Source organism: Cannabis sativa, unplaced genomic scaffold (genome assembly GCF_029168945.1).
Source record: "Cannabis sativa cultivar Pink pepper isolate KNU-18-1 unplaced genomic scaffold, ASM2916894v1 Contig1, whole genome shotgun sequence".
In the NCBI taxonomy this organism is placed as follows: domain Eukaryota; kingdom Viridiplantae; phylum Streptophyta; class Magnoliopsida; order Rosales; family Cannabaceae; genus Cannabis; species Cannabis sativa.
The window spans coordinates 367,386-391,178 of NW_026870037.1; the positions used below are offsets into that span (position 1 = coordinate 367,386).

Here is a 23,793-nt window from a genome sequence, read left to right on the forward strand (position 1 = left end):
CATTTTAATAATCAGCCAATTGTTTTCTATTCAGCTCCTCCTCTATCTACTCCTGCTATGTAACGCCCTAATGCTAAGGCACTCCCAGATGTCCCGAGACCGAACACTCCAGGTCGCGCCGCTTGACATGTACAATCTCACCCGAGCTCAGGTTCACTCCTGTTCAGCCTTCGCCTTTCCTTTACCTACACATAGAAGCAGAAACTGTGAGTCAACAGACTCAGTAAGAAATGCATATAGCATACCATATAATTTCCGACCTGTAAATAGGCGCCCATACACCTATTTACAGAGCTTAACAGATGAGTATGAACGTTCAATACCAGGGTACAACCACTATACCACATACACATCGTACCTCACTGTACGAGTGTTGGTAGGGTTTACCCCGAACACTGAGTAACACTGAGTGATGTACCACACACCTTAGCATTTTCCCGTGCCTGTGTTGGTATCACTGTGTCGTACTCACAGCCACAATAATCACTATACCAATGCACTCTATAACTTATTCATACAAGTGTTGGTAGTGCTTAACATAATTCAAGCATGCATATATAAACACATATACACACATTCAGATAATCACATCATACATTATACACAGTTCTTACCTGTTTTCCGAATTCAAGTGTGCTGGCCGACCTGAACGGAATTCACGTGCTAGATGGATGCCCTAATCACAATAACAGTAATACAGATGAGTGACTCGCTAAATCACTTTTCGGGACTTAAACTTGAAACTAAAAGTTTCCCTATCGATATACCTCATGGCAATACCCTAAATATCTCAAAATTGGCCAAAACTAGGGTTCTGGAATTTCCCCCAACAGGCAGACCGGTTCCCAACCGGCAATCCGATTCTGGGTCACCAACCGGTCGACCGGTTGGTACTGGTCCCCCAGAACCGGAATTCCGGTTCTGAGCTGGGAACCCAAAAATCATTCCCCTTAACTCAAATCAAGCCCAAACCTTACCAAACTCTCCAGTACACCTATACAATGCATACACAATAGAATCCAAGCAGTATTTCACAGAACAAACCAATAAATCCAATTATGCCATTAAAGCTCAAAGCTTGAGTTTCAAAACTCAAGCTTGCTTAGAACCAATATCAAGCATCAAAACCAGAAGCTAGGGACTTAAATCAACTCAAAATAACTCTAGAATTCGAACCCTAAACATTTTAAAACCTAACAGCCACTTATTCTCAAAATCACAAGTTCAAACTAAGTAAGAAACTCAATAATACATAAACAAGAGTTCTAGGGCTTACCTTAGATGAAACCTCCTTGAATCCTAGCTTAATCCCAAAGAAAAGAGAAGAAAATTCTGGTTTTGGTCCTTGGTTTGTCCCAGCCGAAAACAAGAGAGGGAGAGAGTTCAAGAGGATTTGATTTTCTTTGTTTTTTCTCAAATAAAATGGTTTTTCCCTAATTAATTCTCTGCTGAAAAATAATGTGCTAGGTGTCACTAAAATAACCAGCCACCTAACCTCAAATAAACCAAATGACTAAATTGCCCTTTAGACTTAAAACTAGGGTATTTCCAAAGCTAGGGGTAAAATGGTCAAAATTCATAACCCCGCTCAATCCCGATAATTTGATTTCTCTAAAATATTTCCCACTATGAAATAAGGTTCTAAACTTACCCATGTGATCAATCTAGCCATCCATCGCATTTTCCGTTGTCGCCGAGCAAAAATTACAAAAATAGCATATTACACATATAGGCTAAATAATACCCCTAGAGTTTAATAAAATCTCCGGAATTGAGAAATTATAACTCTAATATTTATTTCTAAATATTGGGGTCCACAATTAAATTAATTCACAAATAATAATAAAATAATAAAAATTAGTGCTAATTGCCTTTACTAATCCACATTACTAGAGCGGTCATTACATGCTATCTCTGATTTCACCCACATCCCTTTCTGGGTTCAAGTTCATGGTTTGCCTTTTCTTAGCAAAACCGAGGTTATGGCGAATATCATTGGGTTGATTGTTGGGGAATTTTCAGAGGTTGATGACGACTCCTTGGAGGAAGGATGGGGGCCTTTCATGCGTGTTTGTGTCTCTATTGATGTCACTCAACCCCTTCTCTGCGACACTCTCTTGAAGATTACTAGTCTCGCTGATAATTTATGGGTGATCCTGAAATACGAGAAACGACCTGATATATGTCATAAGTGTGGTCACCTTGGCCATACTTACTTGAGTTGTATTCATTTTTTGGAGGCTGAAGATGTGGGTGGGGATACTTCTTTGCTTTATGGTCGTTGGATGAAAGGGGACCCCTTGCCTAGAAGGGGTACTGGCATGCCTGTTTCTTTTAACAACATTCGTAATGTTGCTTGACCACTTATGACTCGGTTGGTCCGTAATTTGCTTACCCAAGCCCTTCCTCTTACCCCAACCCTCCCACCTCGCTCACACAATATTCGTCCAACTGAACAAGCCACTATTTCCCTTCTTTGATTTCTTTGCTCTCGCTACTAGTCTTCTTGCTGCAAGTAATTTTCCTCTTACACCCTGGGGACAATCTACCAACAATCCAACACCACCACCTTCTCTTCAAAATATCATTAATCGTCTGTCCACACCCACTTCTGAAACTCCCATACAACACATATCATCCCTAATATATTGCCTATAGCCATTACTGCTTCATCTTCAGTCACTATTCCACCAATTATTGCCTCATCTACAAACACTACTTCACCAATTGTTACTCCACCAATGGTTGTTACTCATGATACCACCACAAATCGATCCTTCAAAAGGCAATCTGTCCAAGTTGGCTGCTCTCTTCGTAATATGCTTAAACGCTGCCGTCTCCAACCAACCACGGGCAACCCCAGTTCTAATCATATTACCACTACTGCAATTGATTTTGAAGCAGACCTTGCTGATGATGTGCAATCTACACATTCTGCGGAGGATGATGATGCTGTTTTGGTGGGTGTTGCTGAGCGACCTCGCCAGTCGCCATGAATGTTTTAAGTTGGAACGCTCGAGATTTGGGAAATGACCGAGCATTCTGTCAACTGTGCCTGCTTAATTCTCAGCATGCTCCTCATCTTTTATTCCTCATGGAGACAGTTAAAATCTAGTTCTGTTAATAGAATTTGTAATGCTTTAAATTTTCCTAATGAGATTGAGGTTCCTAGACAAGGTCTTGGGGTGGTCTTATGTTATTGTGGAAAGGAAATCTTGATGTAACCTTACTTTCTTTTTCAATGAATCATATTTCTTGTTATGTCGGTGTGATGATGGTTTCACTTGGCATTTTTCTGGGTTTTATGGTGCCCCTGCTACACATTTAAGAAAGCAAACTTAGAAAATTTTAAAAAGACTTGCTGATGTTGCTCCCCAGAATCCTTGGTTAGTGGTTAGGGACTTCAATGAAATTTTCTCTCATGATCTTAAAATCGGTGGGGTCTCTAGAGACAATGAACTTATTGACAATTTTCACTCTGCCATCAATTATGGACATTTGGTTCGACTTGACCACAATGATGATATTTATACTTGGACTAATAAATCCTCTGGTAATGCTCATATGAAGGAGTGTTTGGACTATTGCTTTGTCAATGCCTATTGGTAGCAAGTTTTCCCATACTATTCTCTTCATCACCTTGACTATACTCATCGGATCATAGGGCTCTCAAGGTAGTTGTTTCTCACCAGCCGAACAATATTCTTTCTACACCAAAGCAAAGATCTCGTTCCAAATATGAAGCCTTATGGTTAAATGATCCTGAATGTCAAGATCTCGTGGCTCGTCATTGGGGTTCATCTACTCATCAGAATTTGAGGCAAGTCGTGACCAACATCAAACAGTGTTCAACACATCTCCAAGCGTGGCATGTTAAGAAATATGGGAATATGAGAAAGAATATCTCTAAAGCTCAAGATCAAGTTGCCAGCCTCCACAATTCCAATGAGTCAAGTGTTGATTTCTTTTCAGAGCTTCATAAATCCAAACGTATTCTTGATGATCTTCTTAAACAAGAGGAGGTATATTGGCATCAACGGTCTAGGATCTCTTGGATTAAATCGGGGAATACTAACACTAAATACTTTCACTCAAGAGCATCTGGACAGAAAGCGAAAAACTATATTAAAAAACTTCAAACTCCTACTGGTTCGTTTGTCACCAATTTAGATGGAATTACTGGTCAAATTCAAGATTACTTTATCTCCATTTTTCACAGCTCAGGTATTGATCATAATGCTCTAGACCGTACTCTTGAGGTGATTCCTACAACCATAAACCAGACTATGAATGACTCCCTTCTACAATCTTTCTCCTTTGAGGAAGTTTATGCAGCACTTCGTAGTATGGGTTCCGATAAAAGTCTCGGTCCTGACGGTATGCTGCTATATTTTACACCCGTCATTGGCCTATTGCTGGCCCTTTGGTTACTGATGCTTCTTGATGTGTTAAATAAAAATGGAGACCCCTCTCTCATTAATAACACATTAATCACTCTCATTCCCAAAATTAAGTCCCCAACCATTGTGGCTCATTATAGACCCATTAGTCTTTGCAATGTACTCTATAAGCTGATCTCCAAAACTATTGTCTTGCGCATAAAGAATTATTTACCACTTGTGATCTCTAAAAATCAGAGTGCCTTCCTTTCCAACAAACTGATCACTGATTATGTTTTGGACATATAATCATGTTTATATTCCATTATGTTGACGACACTATAATCATGAATAAATATATATTTATATATGTTCTGGACTTAATAGAATTTATACATTAAGTATAATCATGAAATAAATCATGTGAACCATGCAATATAGAATGATTTCTGATCTTTTATTAATTAGTAAATCTGATTATATTGAAATGGGTTTTATTTAAGGCAGACAACCCAACATGTACAACCTAAAAACCCAAATTCATCTCGCATAAACACCGATGTTAGGGAAACGCGACCTGGGGGTCATGCTACACTTAGCATGATGCGAAGGGAGTAGGCAATAAGCCTGGATCAAGTCGACCACCGATACATTTGCAAAGACCAAACCAAAATGACAAAGATAGCGCGTATACCTATTTAAGTAGGGGATGTGTGTCAAATCTCTTTCAAAGAAGGAGGCCCGTGCGATAGGAGCATAAAAAAATAGGGTCAAGCACTGGTCCTAATGGGTCCAGATCAAAGGCTCATGATCAGAGCAGATCGACCAGGACCCATGCACGCAAGAGACAAACACATGGGTAAGATACACGTCGCCACCATCAAGATGAACAAGAAAACATGAGTAATTCTCAAAGTTACCAATCTAAAAGTTACTCTGCAACAAGATCAATTAGTAATTGCGACCAGAGGAATGAAAGGTGACGCGACCCTAATTTGCATGAACACTTGAACCGTAGGCAGCTTGACTTACACAAATATCTAAACCGAAATGTTCTAGATCTTTGAGATCAATTGAATCAGAGCACAGGTTGACAGCAGCAAGTCGAGCAGTCAGCCATGGATCCGTTTCAATCAAGAATGATATAATTAGAAGACAAGTTCAGGCGATACCAAGACAGTGAATATGGGAAATTATCAGGGTATGATTCAGATGAAGAAACTGAAACATTTCATTCTAATATATTAAATTCTGAATTCTCTTAAGGATTCAAAATCCCACATGTTGTACAACATGACATTACAACCGATCATGTCGCACATTTGAACAATTTTAACACTATAATGGGAGCAAGCAATGTTTCCAACAACTTGCATTGCATTCTATTTCCAACATCTCTGAGAAGAGATGCAAGCAACTGGTTTGATAAATTCACCAACCATCCCATTACATCCTGAGAACAACTATCTAAAGATTTCAAGATACAGTTTTAGGTTGTAAGAGACGGAAGGCTAAAGGTACACTCACTAACTAACATCAAGTAGCAGCCAGGAGAGTCTCTAAAGGCTTACCTGAGTCGTTTCAGCGCGGTAGCAGCCAAAGTGAGGAACTTGAACATTAATATTTAGTTGACAGCCCTTCAGGCTAGAATAACAACTGATATGTCAACAAGGAGAGGTGAATTGTTAGGGTCGGTAAAATGGATCAGACACGATAACACGACTCGAAACCCACACGAGAGTTAGTGGGTTTTGGTTTACCTTAAATGGGTTCGGGTTGACTCGTCTAACCCATTTAATAAATGGGTCGTGTTCGAGTTGACACAGCTAACACGAAATTGACTTGTTAATAATCTATTTAAAGTTATTTTGGTACTTTAACGTGTCATAAATAGGTTATAAACGTGTTAAATACTTCATAAACGTGTTATTGGTTGATATGTTTAAATAAAATATGCTTATAAACAGGTTACACGGGTCGTGTCGTGTCAACCCATTGTTAGGTTATTTTTAGTATTAATTTTAGATTAATTTTAGTATATTTTTAATTGAGTTTTAATCTTATTTAGAGCACTTTTACGCTTGTTATCTCTTATTTTTACAGATTTAAAATATAAGAAGATTTGAAAAATATCAGAGAAAAAGATGGGAAAAAAAGATAAAAATATCTCACAAAAAGATGATATTTAAAATAGAGAAAATTGTGCAAGAAAATAAAGCTAAAATTCAAGCCTGAATTCGACTATGTTCTGGTTAGATTTTGGAAAAAGTCAAAACATGAAAGTTCTAGATCTTTTTTTTATCTTTTCGGAACATCTTGAATTGTCCAATTCCAAGCAATATTGAAAGAGTTATGGGCAAAATACTATCAATCGACGTAGTAGAAAAAATATCTCGTCTGAGGTTTCCCAAAAATTTAAATCCGAATGGGAATTTAAACATGTGCGTTTTTTCCATCTTTTTAGGCCTTCAATGCCTATATAAAAGGAAGAAGGGAGTTGATTTCAGCAAGCAATTTCAGAGAGAAAAACAGAGAGAATACAGATGCAAAGTGGAGAGATCAACTGCAATATTGGAGGCATTCTTCAAAGGGTTTTTCGCATTCTTCTTTTCTCTATTTTCATCTCGTTTCTTAAAGTTAATATGTGTGATTGTGGTCTCATAAACATGAGTATCTAAACATTTAATTAGGGTTGGATGGATATTGTTTAACATTGTTTTATGGTTTTAATATGATTTATTTTCCCCCTAATTTCTATGTATTCTATTTCATTTGTGCTTGACTACTTTTAATTGCCTGATCACCAATTAACCGTCCATGATTTTGATGCGAGATCTGAGAAGTGAGTGTCAATTATGCTATAGTGAAATAGAACTGAATTTCGATATAGGACGAGAGTACCTATATGGTTTAGATAACTTATAGGGTTTATGTGTTTAATGCCTGCTGCATGTTAAATTTATCACGAGAGTAGAAAGTTTGCATGTAATTGAGGTTTATATATCTGAGAATACTATAAATTACCTTAGTAAACCTGCTATTGCATAGAAATTAACATTAGGAAAATAATCATATTAGGCCATAATCAATAGAAACAATTAAAATCGAAGCCCTAGTTTTTATTAACTGCCAATTTTCTTAAATAATTGCTTCTTACTAGTTTTCTTATTTTTAATTCTTTCTTAATTTTTATTTAACCAAATAGAAGTAAAAGTTTAATTTCATCATACTTAACTACAATCCCCGTGGGATCGACCTCACTCCTGGTGAGTTTACTACTTGTAACGATGCGTACACTTGCGTGTGTAAAATATCGCAACACCCATTTATAAACGGGTTTCATTTTTAGACACAATTATTAAACGGGTCATGTTCGGGTCGAGTATATACCTATTATACATGGGTCTCGACACGACACGAACACGACCTGCGAACACAAAACTTTAATGAATTTAATGAAATGCAAGGGTCGTCCAGTCATAAACATTAATGAATTTAATGAAAGAGCATTAGTCTTTGAGCGGAAGCAAGAGGCACGAAATGAGATGAAAATGCTCAAAACAGGCTCGAGAGACAAACCCAACTCAAGTACTGCAACTACGAGTACTGTGAGAACAAAAGTGGGAAATTCGAATCACAATGGGTCAAACAGAAAGAGGAAGGATGAATCAATAGATTCATCAAAAGATAAGAAAAAAAGCAGAAGGAAAATGAGAAGTATGTTCCAATATACTCAGTTTATACGAAGTTAAACGAGACTCTTACGTCATCATTGCCTTCAACATACCATCAGGGTCGGACCATCACCAAAACCATCATGAAAGGGCATTTGTGCTACAATGTCAGCTGTCGGCATCGTAGTGTTTAATTCAGGTAACACATCGACTGCCAACACCTCTAAATTCGTTTCAGGAACGAAACTCCTAACCTCGCTACGAGTATCCTTAACAGTACTTGGTGTAACTAGAACCGATACAAACATTCTGCTTCACCAAAGTCACAAACAAGGGAGTAAATTCATCTGGCTTCTTGCAAGAATAAACAAAAATAATCTTGGACGCTTACCATTTTAATAACTTCAGGGCAATACATTAATAAGTCTTTCATATACTTGTAATTTATTTCAAATTTTAAGTCATATTGCACTTTGTCAACATCGAGTTCTTCGTACAAAAGATCAACCAAACGTGAGTAGTTTACGTTTGTATCAATCTCGAATGTTAATTTTTTAGCTCGGTTATAAATCCAATCTCTACCCTCAAGCTCCCAAACACCATTATACATAACGAATGCAAAAACAGTTGAACATGTCATCCATAGACATTTAAACATAATTAAATTTAGAAAAAAAAAACTAACATAAAAGTGATTAAAAAATCCTCAAAAAGCCATAAATTTGTCAAGCATCAGACATGACATCGAATAAGGCATATAAAACAAAATTCTAAGTGACATCGGATAGACCATCGAGACACTAACACGGCATTAGACCTATCGAACTATCCCATCGGGCCTATGTAGACATCATCCCTAACCTTGAAATTGATTTAACCATCAGGCCACCATCGAACCTCTATCAAACACCATCAGGCCAGAAAAAAAACATAGAAAACTTGAAGAACAACTATTTCCACACAAAAATAACATAAAACAACAACAACTGATCAACCATCAAAACAACATTATAAACTAAATATAACAACCAACAACAAGATTAAATAAAAAAAATCATTACTCATTGAATTCATGTATGATGCTCCATCCAAAAAAAAAACCAACCACCAAAGCACTGAGCTTGTAGTGTAGTTTATCAAAAATTTGTGTTATTTGGTAATGAAATGAGTGAAGAGAATGAGATTTTTGAGTGAGTAAGATTGATAGAAGATAGAATAGAGAAGAGATGCGTGAAGAGAAGGGAAGAGAGATTTTTTTTTTTTTTTGGGTTGTAGAGGTATTATGGGGATTAGACTTAATATTGGCGTAATCTCTTAATATTGCACAATATGAATTTAGGGAAATAATTTTCCCCTAATGTACAAAGTCAAATTTCCCATTTAATAATACTTGAGTCATAATAATACATTAAATTGGAGGTGTTACCACTAGGTTAGTTATGTTTTATTTATTTATTTTTGTCGGGTATTAGTTGTAAGTCGATTATATTTTAATTATATTAAAAATTAGACCAAAATTAGACTAGTGTATTATTATGTACTATTTTAAAAAAAAAATATAAGATTTGAATTATCATTTAATAAAATAAAAAGCTTAATAATAAATATTTACTATATTAACTTGGGATAATTTCATAAATATCCAAAAAAAAAAAGTAAAATAAAATTACAAAAAATTTCATAATTATCATTTTTTTCCATCTCTCTCTTATCTATTTTTTTTTATCTTTATATATATATATATATATATATATATATATAAACTAGCAAAAAGTTACGTGCGAGACACGTATACTAAATTTTATGCTAATTTTTTTTCTACATTATTAAAAAGTATATAATTAAAAATTAAAAAAAATATATTATTAGTTATTAGGTTCAACATCATTACCCTGTGTTCATTTTTAAGGAAAAAAATATATTTATGAAATAATAATTTGTTGCAACGAGTGTAAAGGTAAAATGTGGAAAATATATTATTTATTAGTAGAGTATTGACAATTTCAACAGTAAATTATCATTTTTTTCCCATCTCTCTCTTATCTATTTTTTTTTTTATTTTTGTATATATATATATACAAATATATAATAAGTATACATTTTTATATCTCATTTTTTTAATACTCTTTTTCTTTCTAACAAAAAAAATTAAGAGCACTCTCTTATATTTTTCTATCTTTTACATGATTATTAAAAATAGTATATTTTTTTGGATGTTTTGTAGTTTATTCAAAATTAATTTATGAATGATTTGCATATTTTATAACAAGATTAATGTCTTGTTATTTTTCTGCTGATTAATAGTTGTCTTTTTATTATTTTATAGTTGTTTTTATGTTGTTGTTTAAGTGTTCAATAATCTTTTTATAGTTGTTTTTATGTATTTTTTTTTTGCACATTTGTTGTTTAGTTTATCTGCATTTTTTATCGTGTATATTTTCAGTTTATTCCAGATAATATTTTTGTTGTATATATGTGTATTTGTTTTGTTATTTTCATGTTATTTTTTAGTTATTTTTCAGATTATAGTTGTTTTTTAACTATCACTAACTCAAAAAGAAAAAGAAAAAAAAATTAAAAAAATAAAATTGTAACAATAAAATTCCATGAAAAAAAATAATGTAATATTACAAATATATAACATTGTTAAAACTAAGTAAAACAATATCGTAAATACAATAACATATTAACATATTATTTTACTTATTGCAATTGGGTTAATATTTTGTTATTTTTCTGTTGCTTTGTAATTATATTTTTGTTGTTATATAGTTATTTTAGTATTGCTTTTTAGTTATTTTTGAGTTTTTTTTTTTACTGAAACACTATTTTTATAATTTTGAAACTTTACACATTATTTTTGTAAAATTAGTACAGTAAAAATTTAAAAAATTCTGTATGACAATACTTTGTAAATTTTCCCTATTTTATAGTATTTTTATAAGTTTTCCTGTAAGTTAAAAATTACCTATATTTATTACACATTAACCAAATATAACTTTAAAATAATTTTAATCGATAAATACCCTCTTTTATAATTAAAATACCAAATATAATCTCACATGACTTATCATAATTAGAGTTTGTAATGCAATGGGAATATAATATAACTTATAAAAGTGGGTATAAATTAAGGGAAACTTACAAAAATACTGTTTTTTTACCAAATGTTTTCAAAAATACTGGGACACGACAAATTTTACATTTTTACTGTCCAAGCCCTTTTTTATTTCTTTTATACTGTCCATGCCCAATATATTTACTTTTATACTGTAAACAGTAACAAAACACAAACTGCACCTCTCCTTTGTGGTTGAGGATGGACAAATCAACACCAGAATCATAGAAACACCAGGAAAAAACTATAAAATCTGGCAAAGAGAAAAAAATACTAAATCAACAACAAATTACTGTTTTGTAGTGTTATTTTACTGTTGTTTTAATATCAAAAAAAGGTCACATAAATGAAATATTGTAAAAAATGACAGGACATGGAATCTATACCAGTTCTCATAAAGAGCAATGGACAATAGGAAAAAGAACATAATTATTTCAAGAGAATGTGACAATCCTATAAAAAAAAACATAAGAAAACACTACTAAAACAACACAAAAAAAAAAAACATAAAAAACAAGCATAAAAAAACTCTGGAATGGTAGTATTCCGATCGGGTGTACTTGGATTCCCAATCCTATAAAAAAACATAAGAAAACACTACTAAAACAAAACTAAAACAACACAAAAAAAAAAAAAAATAAATAAAGAACATAAAAAACAAGCATAAAAAAACATTAAAACTAAAATAATGAAATGACACACCTCGACAACCCTTTTCCTAATTATGTCTTCAAACAAATCAGTTGATTGAACAATCTTCACTTGGTGTTTACCCTTTCCCTAAGAGTTAACAAAATAAAACCAAAACAACAACAAGACACAGAGTCAAAAAAACAGAAAACTATAAAATAAGACTAACAAAAAAAAAAACATGCAAAATAAAAAAAAAGAAATAGGAAATATAATCAACTTGAAAAAACCCTTAAAACAACACAAGATCAATAGAAAAAAAAAACCTTATCAGATTTGAGAGACTTTGGAACTTTGGCTCAAACTCAAAATTAGAGTCGGAGTTCTCCAACACAGATTGAGGGTATTTTTGATTTAGTGTTCTTTGAAGTACCAGAACTTATATTTACAAGAACAGATCTATAAAATCAAATAAAAAAACCACTCTTTTATTTTCCTCCAAAAGTGTGACTAAAAATTAGAAAAATTAAAAAAATGAGAAGAAGATGAAGAAGAATAACTGAAGAAGAAATAAAATAAAAAATTTATATGTTAATGGAGAGAGTAAGAGAACTTAAGGAGGAGGATAGTGAGAAAAAATATGATAAGTGTATGGATTTTGAAAAAAAAAAAAAAAAAAAACAAAAGAAAGAGACCCATGAAGAAGAACAGAAGAAGAGCAATTACTATTACATGACACCTTATCTTCATGTTCATCATATGAGTCCACCCATCTTCTAAAAAGAACAGGTACTTCATGTTGTTCTTGTTCTGCAAATAGTTTATAAGGAAAGGTGTTTGATAAAATATTTGGTCTCAAAGTTTAATTTATTTGTGGTTGTGAATGTGATGAGTAGGGACGACATGGACCAGTGGCTCATATAATAACAGGTGTGATAGGAGTTGGTGTGTTGTCATTTCATGGAGTGTGACTCACTTTCATCAAAAAGTAAAATGAAACTCAATTAAAAGTGACAGCTTTTGTCACTATAAATTATAAAATATATATATAAATAAAGGTTTAAAAAAAAGCTGCCATATACTGTCAAAAAAAAAAAAAAGTAAAAGCATGCCGTATAAAATTTAAATAATATACACAGTAAAAATGTAAACATTACCGTCTCACAGTATATATGTAAAAAAATGGCAAAAATAAGTATATTATGTAAATTTCCCTAAATTAAAGAATAATAAAATAAAGGTAAAAATTAAAATAAAAAAAAAAGTTGGTATAAAGTGTAGTTTCCTCTCATTTTCCCGTACATTTTTTTTTGGAAATTTACATGATATACTAATTTTTGCTATTTTTTTACAAAAATACTGTCATGCGGTATTTTTTACATTTTTACTGTATTTTTTTATAAGTTTCATACTGCAGTATACTGTGTTAAGTTTTCACTGGTGTTCTACTGGTGTTTTTTAGTTGTTTTACTGGTGTTTTGAGTTGTTTTGTTTTGTGTTCTACCGGTGTTTTATAAAATACAGTATTTTTGTAAATTTTTTCATGTGACAGTATTTTTGTAAAAATTACCTCAAATTCCAGTATTTTTGTAAGTTTCCTTTTTTTTTTTGAGCCCAATCTAACGTAAGCCCGAATCAGCAGCCCAATAAGTTAAACTAGGGCTAAGCTTAATCTTTCAGATACGGCCAATCTCCCTCGAACTCTCTCTATTGCGCGCTCCATCACTTTGCTACGCTCTTTCCCTCTCTCTCTCTCTTTCCAAGGCACAATACTCACTCAAGGTATGCAGCTTTTCATCATGTTTCTTCTTCTTCTTCTTCTTCATATATGTATATATATGTACGAGATTGAAAGGTATATTTGATCTAGTTTATAGGAAAGTATTTTCTGTTATTTCATTTTCCCCACTGTTTTCGGAATGGTTGAGTTGAACACATATGGTATGTGAAATCTTATTCTTGATTTGATCTTGCGCTCTCTTAATTTCATTTCATTTAGACTCCTCCATCTTGAATTTCAATTTTTTTTTTTTGTTTGTGGTTAGTCAGTCTAAGACAGTTGATTTTTGCCTTTTTTTTTTTAGTTTAATTAGAGAACCCTAAATCTATTGCCCTCGATTTATAAGGGTTATTGGAGGTATGTATTGCCTTTGATGACATAACTTAATGACAATAGATTTTTTTTTTCAGGAATTGATGACAATAGAATTGTAATATATATACATATATTAATATATCTGTATGGGGATGCTTTTCTTGTGTTTATGGTACTATTTTGAGTGAAGTTGTTCAATTTACTTTGTAGAGGTAGAATTGTAACTTAATGAAAGTTAAGTAAAATTGTCTTTGATGACATATTTTGATGAAAGTAGAATTGTAATTTATATAGAGATATATATAATAATATATAATTTTGCATGGAGGATGTTTTTCTTGTGTTTATGGTATTATTTTTAGTGAAGTTGTTCAATTTACTTTGTAGGGGTAGATTGGTGTAATATAAAACGAAAATGAGTGGAGCAGGAGAGAAAGGGTCAACAGCCACAAAAACGCCAGCTGATTTTCTTAAATCAATTCGGGGACGACCTGTTGTCGTGAAACTCAATTCTGGAGTTGACTACAGAGGTGTGTGTTCTTTGTTATTATTGTTGTTGTTGTTGTATATAGATCCCAGAGATTATCCTGAAGGTTATTATTTTTTTTTTTTGTCTTCATTGTTTACATATATGTGGGTTGTGAGACTTTGTGTGTGATTTCTTGTTTTAAATTATCTGTAATGGCTCAGTAGTTTTATTCTCAAGAGACATGGAGTTGATTTGAGGGTAACTAATATCATTAGTTTCACGATCTCCTGTTAGTGACAAAGTGTCTATAGTAAATATTGTCAAGAAATCAAAGCATGACGCGACGAATGGTCATTTTCTCCATAAAATTTACACATTTTTATTTTTTAAACCTGGTTAATTTTCATGTGCAGGTATCCTAGCTTGTCTGGATGGGTATATGAATATTGCAATGGAACAAACAGAGGAGTATGTCAATGGTCAACTGAAAAACAAATATGGTGATGCATTTATTCGTGGAAACAACGGTAATTTTCAAAGGATTATTTTTTCTAAATACTAGTGTTCAATTTTTACTTAATACTAGTGTTAAATTTGCTTAGTAATTATAAAATTTTATTTATCTTTGGTGCAGTTCTTTACATCAGTACATCAAAGAGGACTTTAGCTGATGGGGCTTAGTATTGCCATGTTATCAAGTGGTGAATATAATCTTGTCTCGAGCTTCTCACAATTGTATTATTATGCTTTTGGATTTTGGTTAAGAATGAACTGAAACTATCCCAACCTGGACTGAATAGTTAGGGTTTTGTTATCAATGCACCATCATATAAGGTCAGCTATCATATACATCATTACCAAAGAGCCATGTTTTATGCTATCATGACGAATGAGAGTATCAAAAGTCTAGGATGATTATATATATATTTTGTTAGATCATTGATGAGGATGAATATTGTACATTAAACTTCCATTTCACTAAATTTCTTCCCTTAAAACATTTCAAGGGTGAAAAAACTTACTTAAAAAATTTCGGTGTGAAATGAATGATTTAACAGTGATCTAGAATAGTTGCACTTTCTCCCCTTACTTATTGAACTTGCTTTAAAAAGTAGAAAACAGAATTACATTGCAGTTTACGTTTATTGCTGAATTTTTAATTAATGACAGGACTTGCTTTGTTTTTGCATCTTCACATTTATAATTAGGGTGTTTAGGAGGATAGTATGTATGCATTCAACTGAGTCCAAGTCTAGTATTATATTGCTCTAGTTTTTCAGTGTGTAGATTCTATGATAGGATGGAGAAGTGGTGGATTAGGGGTAGGATAGTTCAAATCTCTTGTAAGAAAATTTTGGGGGAAAAGGACAAGAATATGGACTTCAAATCTTTTGTTCGACCTGATATTATACAACTAAAATTGGATGAACTTTTCGTTTCTTTTCTACCAAACATTGAGTCCATTTCCTCCACCTTCATTTCTTTGGCTATGTAGTTATGACATTAAAAATTGTAGCTTGCTCTCTTTAGGTGGACTGTTACTTTCATGAATCCCGGAAGATTGATTCCTCAGCTTCAGATTTGAAGTTCTTTTTCTAGTTGGTCGTACCTAGCATCATCTATTTTCCCTTTTCTGTTTTGACATTGCATGTTGTGTTTTAGGCCAAAAATAAAGCTTGTTGCTTAGCTTAATTGGGAATATTGTTTGCAAGAACAGAAATGCCTACAACTGAGGCCAAAATTGTACGATATAAAATTCTATTGGCATGAAAGAGGAAAAAACTATACCCAATCATGTCGAAGATGGTTCGTTTTGATTGTTGGTCTAATTTGTATTGACTATTTTCTTTATCTTCTTTAAATAAGTGATATTTATCTTTATAAACTTATGATTTGATCGAGTCTACTATGGTTCAAGTTCAACATGGCTTTAATCTTGAAAAACAATCATGAATGTAGTATTCGAAGGTTTGATCCTAATTAAGATTCGCATAGTTTAACGATATCATTCAGCAACGATTTTATTTCATGTGAACTTGGACTAATTTTCAATGCAATACAAGTGCTTATAAAAGTGTCAACAGTTTCTCTAATCCGTCTTCTCTCGTGCTCATTAAGTCATTCATTATGAAGCTGATAATAATATTAATAAAAAGAAAAAAATAACAAAACAAAAAGAACTAGGTTAATTTGAACTCCTACTGTTACTACAACACTAGCTAGCTTTAAACTAAATCCATTCAGAGTATGTTTCTAAAATTGGAACAAAAAGAAAGACACGAGTTCAATATTTTTACGAAAAAAAAACAATTTGAACTATTATGTGGCTTTTTAAATCACAAGTTTTATATTCAAGCTTTGAGTAGTAAGTAGTAATGAACTTTTATTAAATTTAATGATACTAAATAAAAATTAAATAAAAAACGCTATTTTGGTTGTAAGGAAAGGCAAGTTATTTTAGGGCTGTTCTGTTCATCTGATCAAATTTGCACTTTTTTGGTCAAATAACATCCAATCTGCACTAAGTGCGGATTTAATTTTTTGGATCCAATCCAATTCGCACAATAGCTCAAATCTAATTCAATTTAATCCGCAAAAGTGCGGATTGGATCGGTTACTTTGGATTGGTTATTTTTTAATATTAAATTATTTAATATTTATGAAAAAAAATATTTTTTTTTCACATAACTAGCAACAAAATAAAATAAATATAGTTATTTTATGTCTCCAACAACACATTAAATAAATAAAATAACAAATAACAAATTCAAATGAAGAAAAAAATTGTATATATAAAAAAAATATTTAAATTTATTTTAAATTGTATATAGAAAAAAAAATATATAAGAATAGAATATACATTTTATCTATTAAGTTTTGCAATATAATTGTGTTATATGTATTAGACTTTTAAATTACTATTTTTTTTACATTAAAATGTTATTTGTATATAATTTTTTTTAGTTTTGTTATAAATATGTGTGGATTGAATTGAATCGGTTACTTTACATGTCAATCAATATTTCAATCTGTACAAATGCAGATATCCGCACTTTGCAGATTAGATTGGTTCGACTATTTTATGAACACCTCTAAATTATTTCAATGAGTTGTTTGCTGATAAGTTAATATTCGGGAATATTGGCAAAACTCTCAAATTAACTCTGAAACTCTTTCAAAATCCCTTATTATTTTGGTCTATATAATAAAAAATAGTTTTCAAATAAAATAAATACATATTTTTTAAAAAATAACATAATAAATAATGTAAAATAAAAAAAACACAAATTTAATTCCTTTCTTTTTTGGTTTCTTTCTCTTACCATTTCTTTCATGTTCAGACCAGTAGCATTGTCAATTTTTTTTAAAAAATAAAGATTGACGATGTAACAACACAAGGTTAAAATACTACTAATTAGTAGAACATAAAGATTTAACTTTCCTCCTCTTATCGTAACAAGAAAAAATAAACAGTACCGATACAAAATCACAAGGCCAAAAAAGAAAAACATTTTAAATGCATGACACAATGTGAAAAATTAGACAACTAAATAGCCCCATAAATAACTAACACAAAAAAAGTATTTAAATCTTGTTGAAGGCAACGATATCACAGCTCTGGATGTATTCATTAGCAGGCTCGGCAGTAAGATAGTCCTCGATGATGTTGTCGGGAGACACGAGATCATCGACAATTGTAAGCATAATCTGAAGCTTCTTTATACCATAACCAACGGGAACCAATTTCGCTGTTACAAATCAAATTAAAAACCAAAGATTAGAATACAATAACTATTAGGAAAAAAAAAACCTCAAAGAAAAGATGACAATCGATGATATTTTGGATTTCATTATATTTAGCATAGAGCTAGACAAATAAAGTAGGCACAATGAGTTGAGGGTAAGGCAAACCATACATGCTCCCCACAATAGACCAGGCATCTCAACACTCCTAACAGCTTCTTCTAGCTTTTTCATGTCTGTCTCATCATCCCAAGGCTTCACATCCATCAGAATAGAAGATTTTCCACCTAAAGAAAATAAATCAGTAAGTGTAAGGACAATTTTCACATATAAATTTCTAATTGATGGAAACTTCTGGCAGTTCTCCAAAACATGCATTCACATTATACATACTCTCTTTCTTCTTAGAAGAAGCCTTTTTAGCAGCCTCCCTCTCCTCAGCGGCCTTCTTGTCCTCCTCTGTCTCATCACCAAAGAGGTCAAGGTCATCGTCATCCTCTTCAACAGGAGCATCCTAAGAAATTGAATAGATACAAGAGAGCATGTCAATCCAAATATCCTATTGGTCATAAAGTTGTATTCTTAAGAAAGAAAAAACGTGCATGATAAATTGCATAATATATCTCTATTCAATTGCAAACAATTAAAGTAACAAAATATGAATTAATTCAGAAGAAAAGAAACTTGTAGGGCATCTCAAACATCTAAAGAATGTGAGTAGAAGTATGATTTTGGTTCTTTTTCCTTTATTCAAAGAAAGATAAGATGGCACAGTATCAGCAGATATATCAATCTAATTAAAAAGAAAACAAACAAAAATTTCCAAATACCATTCTTATCATCGATCATTTGTTACCTATATGTAGAGTTAAACAAGAATCATTGTCCCTACCATTCACCAGTATGACATTAAAGCAAAATTCCTAAAGGGTCGAACAAAGAAACTAAGAAAAGAAAAAAAAAACTTTACTAATCTAAAACTACAATTCAGATCCGGAACCATTTCCACAGGACAGGGCAAAAATCAAACTAATTTGATTTACTAAAGACAAATTAAAATACCACTGAATACACAAACAAGCAAAACATACCTTCTTAGGTTCTTCTACAGGAGCACCTTTGCCACCGATTCCAACACCAACAGCTTTGCCCGGAAAGCTAACGAATCAAATAAAGAAGGCCTCAAAATTGTGAATTTGGATTTATATATTACTATTATACCTCAAAACAATAAAATTCAACACATACTGATACTAATATAGAGAAAATCTGGTGAACCAACCTGGAAGCAAGCTGTGAAGAAACGCTTTCGTACCACCTGCAAGCATTAGGATAAGAATCCCCGGGCTTTGCAGCCACGGCTGCGTACACCTTAATGTCGTCCTTTGTCAATGCATCTCTAAGAACACAATTTACATCACCAATCAAACTCGAGCCTAAATATGAATTGAAAATAACTAAGAAACTAAAATAAAATGAAATTCACGATTTGATCAAAATACATACCCAGAGATGTAGGTTTTGCTGGAGAGATATTGATCAAGGGATTTGAGTCCCTCTTCGGTGTGGAGATCTGTGAAGGTGACAGCCATGGCGATTGAAGATATTAGTGGAGGCGGAGAGTGAAGTTGGTTTAGTTTCACTAAAAAAAGCACCACTCGTCAAAGGAAGTTGCTCAGCACACAGAGTTGGAGTATTTATATTCTCTTCGATAATGAAACCCTAGTCTCTGGTATATTCCTTTCTCTCGTTCCAAATCCTTTCAGGGGTATTTTCATTTTCACCCCTTACTTTGAGTAATATTCAACTTCGGCCCCAAATAATCGAAGAGTTTTACAACTCGGAATTGGAGAAATGAAAGACAATAAAATATTAAGAGTTAATTGCACCGAAATCTTTAATACTTTCAGTTCACTAGCAATTAACTTTTAAAATTTAAATTTTGACGATAAAATTTTTAATATTCGTGTTCTGTTAGCATTTATGGTGAACTCCCAATATTTTTGGCATTGAACTCTACATTGGTTGTCCATGTATATATTGTCCACGTGAACACACTGTATACATGGTTGATTGTACAATATTATTGATCCACCTAAATAAATATTTAAAAATAAAATGAATCATTGAAAAAATAAAAAATATATCATTAAAAAAATAAAAAGTAAACAAACAAAATTTTCTCAGCTAACAAATCATTTCTTTTTTTCCCCTTTTTGTTTTTCCTTCTTCTTTATTCTTCATAGCATCACCATTACCTAACATATTCTCTTTCTGAGTTTGAGTAAACTCCTTTTTCTTTGCACTACGGACTGCCTCACTATAGTACTTTGCATTAGACAACTCTTGAAATTATTCTCAGGTAATTGTAGTTACATCCCAAGTAAGAGCTACCATATCCCACCAAACTAAGGTATCTTCCTAAAACTGGAAGGTAGCGTAGGTCACTCTGTCATTTCTAGTGACTCCCATGAAATTTAAAATTCGGTTGATAACAGGTAGCCACTGCTCGGCTTTCATAACATCCAGACCTCTCCGAAAGACTGGAGGTGCCTGTTTACGGAACCTTTTATATAGTGGTTCCATTCAATTCACAACGACAACTGGCCCAACCTGCACAGAAGGGGTAGGAGCCACTTGCACCTCAGGAGCAAGTATTGTAGGAGCACCCTACTGCCTCAATCGCCTATTTTTTCGTCTTGCTCATTAATTCTGGCTTGCATTGCTGCAAATCTATTCTCCCAATCTTGGGCAACCTGTGGTGGGTTAACATCACCCCAACTGCATGCCCTATCTCTTGGGCCTCTGCCTAGGGGTGACAAAAAAAATCCAAAAAACCGACTAAACCGAATACACCGACCGTCCGAACACCGAAAAAACCAACACCGAAAAAATCGAAAAACCAAAAAAACTGTCTTAACATGGTCGGTTTTTGTGTTAATGGCAAATCGACCGATTAAACCGAGAACCGACCGAACTTATATATTATATATAATATATATTATTTTGTACATATTTAATATATAATTTTATTAAACTAGTTTTACTTATATCTTTTTTATTTAAAGTCTCGATTATTCATTGCTTTATTTTATTGTAGTTTGATGCATTTACATATTATATATACACATTCATAAAATAATACAATTTTTTTAATATAACTCATTACCATATTAGTAGCACAAATAATTTGAACAAATTTAAAAAAATTTATTTTACATTATTTATTTAACTAAGAAAGTTTTATTCTTAAATTATATGATATTTGATACAATACTCTAAATTTTTTAGTTTTCAAATAATTATAACAAATTTAAAAGCTTATTTTTTTTTTTAAAAAAATGAAGTTCAGTTTGGTCGGTTGTGAATTAAAACGGTCAGTTTTTTTTTTACATTTGTATAATGGTCGGTCAGTTTTCAGATTATAACCATGAAAATCGAAAATTGAATTTCAGATTTTTTTTGTGTAAAAAACTAACCAAACCGAATGTTGCTCACCCCTACCTCTGCCTCGACCACGAATATTCAAGGGAAACTGAACTCCCTAACCACCACTAGATCCGACCGAGTTACCCTGGCTTATCATGTTTCACCTGGCATCCATTCTAATATAACATCATGCGAAACAGTGAGCTAGCCTAGTCAGATTGCGATCAGGAATAAATTGATAATTGCCGCTTACTTGAGAAAATGAAACATGCGCCTATTCAACTATCAGGCTACTAACATGCTTGCTTCCTAACAAGCTTTTTCTATAATATACTAATAAAATAAACTACTGAAGCAATAAAGACTTACTGAACCGTGAGTCGAGCTTATCTTTGATGATGATTGTACATATTGTGACAATCTTTGAAAGACAACTTGACAGCTCAGATACTAAATTGTAACACCCTACTAGCTTAGGCGTGTTATCGTGATAAATCCGTTGTTAATCAGCGAGTTTATTAAAAAACGTGTTTAAAACTTTACTCAATTAACCTTTACTTAAAATAGAATAGACTTTACATAAACAGGGATCCCGTATTTTAAAAGTTATAACTATTTACAAAACATTAATTACAAAAATTTGTCACCTAGCGACTATTCAAAATAAAGCCTATTGCCCTGAAGATCGAACACTCCAGTTCTAACTGTCCCGATATGTACAATCTTCACCTGCTCGCACTCATTGCTGCTCAGTCTTAGCTTTGACTTTACCTACACATGTAAATAATAACTGTAAGTCGACATACTCAGTAAGAAAAGCATAATCATAACATAACTTAAACCATATTATAACTAGGTATCCATACACCCAATCATAACCCTATCTTGCATCCCATGCATATTGAGTCCAGAACGTTCGTACAACAGTATGTTGGGTTTTGTGCCCTAAATAAAACCCATTTCAATATAATCAGATTTACTAATTAATAAAGATCAGAAACTACATTTTATGTTACATGGTTGACATGATTTATTTCATGATTGTTTAATGTATAAATTCTATTAAGTTCAGAACATATGTATTTATTCATGATTATAGTGTTATCACCACAGTGGAATATAGTCATGATTATATATTCAAAAATTTAATTTCCTGATTTATCAGTTCACTAGATTTAGACTGGCATGATAATCAGCGATAGGTATGCTTACACCTTGGATAAGTATTATGTTCTTTCTAGGGCATTGGCAAAGTTTACCAGTATCGGATGTATGGAGTATACATTGTAAGGGACCGATATTGATCTTAGATAAGATATCCTGAACTTACTGTATATCTTTCTAAGTCAATATCAATGGTTGATCTTAGGTCTATGGATCTTAATCCTAACATGGTTAGGTTCGGTCTCAAGAGTGTTATTTGTGTTCTTTGATTTGTTAGTTAAGCCTACTTTTTGGTCTGGGTGGTATGTACATTTTTGGAACATGATAGTACAATTGAGTGGGAGCGCTAATCATAGATATGGAATCTATAGCTTCTATAAGTATTTAGAAGTGAAACGATGATCTCCTTCAAGCTTGGATGAATAGAGATAAATGATTGAGGCCTCATTTTAGTAATTATATTAGTTTACTGAAGTATCATTTATTGGTAGCTAAGTGTTTTAAGGATAAAATACATTGAATGGTAGAACGGTAAATTTATCCCTATTCAGTGTAGATCATCAATAGAGGATCCTTGACTATTAGGATTATAACAATGGATAATCATAACGCATCTATATCATGGTACATATGGAGCATTCTATATAACTGAGATTGTATTCAATTCTAAATCTATAGTGGAGCAAGGCAGAATTAATAATTTGAGAATTTACTTGGTGAATTCTAGATCTACTTATTGAAAGCTCGGTTATATAGGTCCATGGTCCCCTCACTAGTTGAGATAATATTGCTTGCAAACTCAGTTAATTGATTTTAATTAATCAATTATAATTCTAAAATTAGACTATGTCTTATTTATGAATTTTCACTAAGCAATGACTTAATTGTGAAGAATAGAGGTTTTAGGGTCAATTTGTTAATTAAGAGACTTTGTATGGTCTAATTAATAAATTACATAAATGACAATTTTATTTAGTAATTAATTATAATTATTAAATAAATAGTTTCAGTATTTATAAGGTTCAATTGGAAAAATATGGTATTATTGAAAAGAAGAATAAGTGGTTGAAAAAAGTGGCAAAATTGTAACT

At 32.4% G+C, this 23,793-nt stretch overlaps 2 protein-coding genes and 1 long non-coding RNA gene across 3 annotated transcripts; 1 reads left to right on the top strand and 2 right to left on the bottom strand.

Moving 5' to 3' along the window:
- Window positions 1-11,452: 11,452 nt before the first annotated feature.
- LOC133032925 (uncharacterized) lies at window positions 11,453-12,730 on the bottom strand. Its single transcript, XR_009685471.1, has 2 exons — window positions 12,534-12,730; window positions 11,453-11,951 (listed from the first exon to the last, which is right to left on the bottom strand). It is a non-coding gene; the product is annotated as an uncharacterized LOC133032925 (long non-coding RNA).
- A 703-nt stretch (window positions 12,731-13,433) lies between these two features.
- On the top strand, window positions 13,434-15,245 carry LOC133032996 (sm-like protein LSM36B). Its single transcript, XM_061107491.1, has 4 exons — window positions 13,434-13,583; window positions 14,284-14,426; window positions 14,779-14,892; window positions 15,000-15,245. The coding sequence occupies exons 2-4, from the start codon at window positions 14,312-14,314 to the stop codon at window positions 15,044-15,046; spliced, it is 276 nt and encodes a 91-aa protein (XP_060963474.1). The 5' UTR covers window positions 13,434-13,583; window positions 14,284-14,311; the 3' UTR covers window positions 15,047-15,245.
- A 2,520-nt stretch (window positions 15,246-17,765) lies between these two features.
- Window positions 17,766-19,944, bottom strand: LOC133032908 (elongation factor 1-beta 2-like). The gene is made up of 6 exons (XM_061107376.1): window positions 19,616-19,944; window positions 19,392-19,508; window positions 19,201-19,267; window positions 18,503-18,623; window positions 18,283-18,396; window positions 17,766-18,114 (listed from the first exon to the last, which is right to left on the bottom strand). The coding sequence occupies exons 1-6, from the start codon at window positions 19,699-19,701 to the stop codon at window positions 17,951-17,953; spliced, it is 669 nt and encodes a 222-aa protein (XP_060963359.1). The 5' UTR covers window positions 19,702-19,944; the 3' UTR covers window positions 17,766-17,950.
- Between the last annotated feature and the right edge of the window lie 3,849 nt (window positions 19,945-23,793).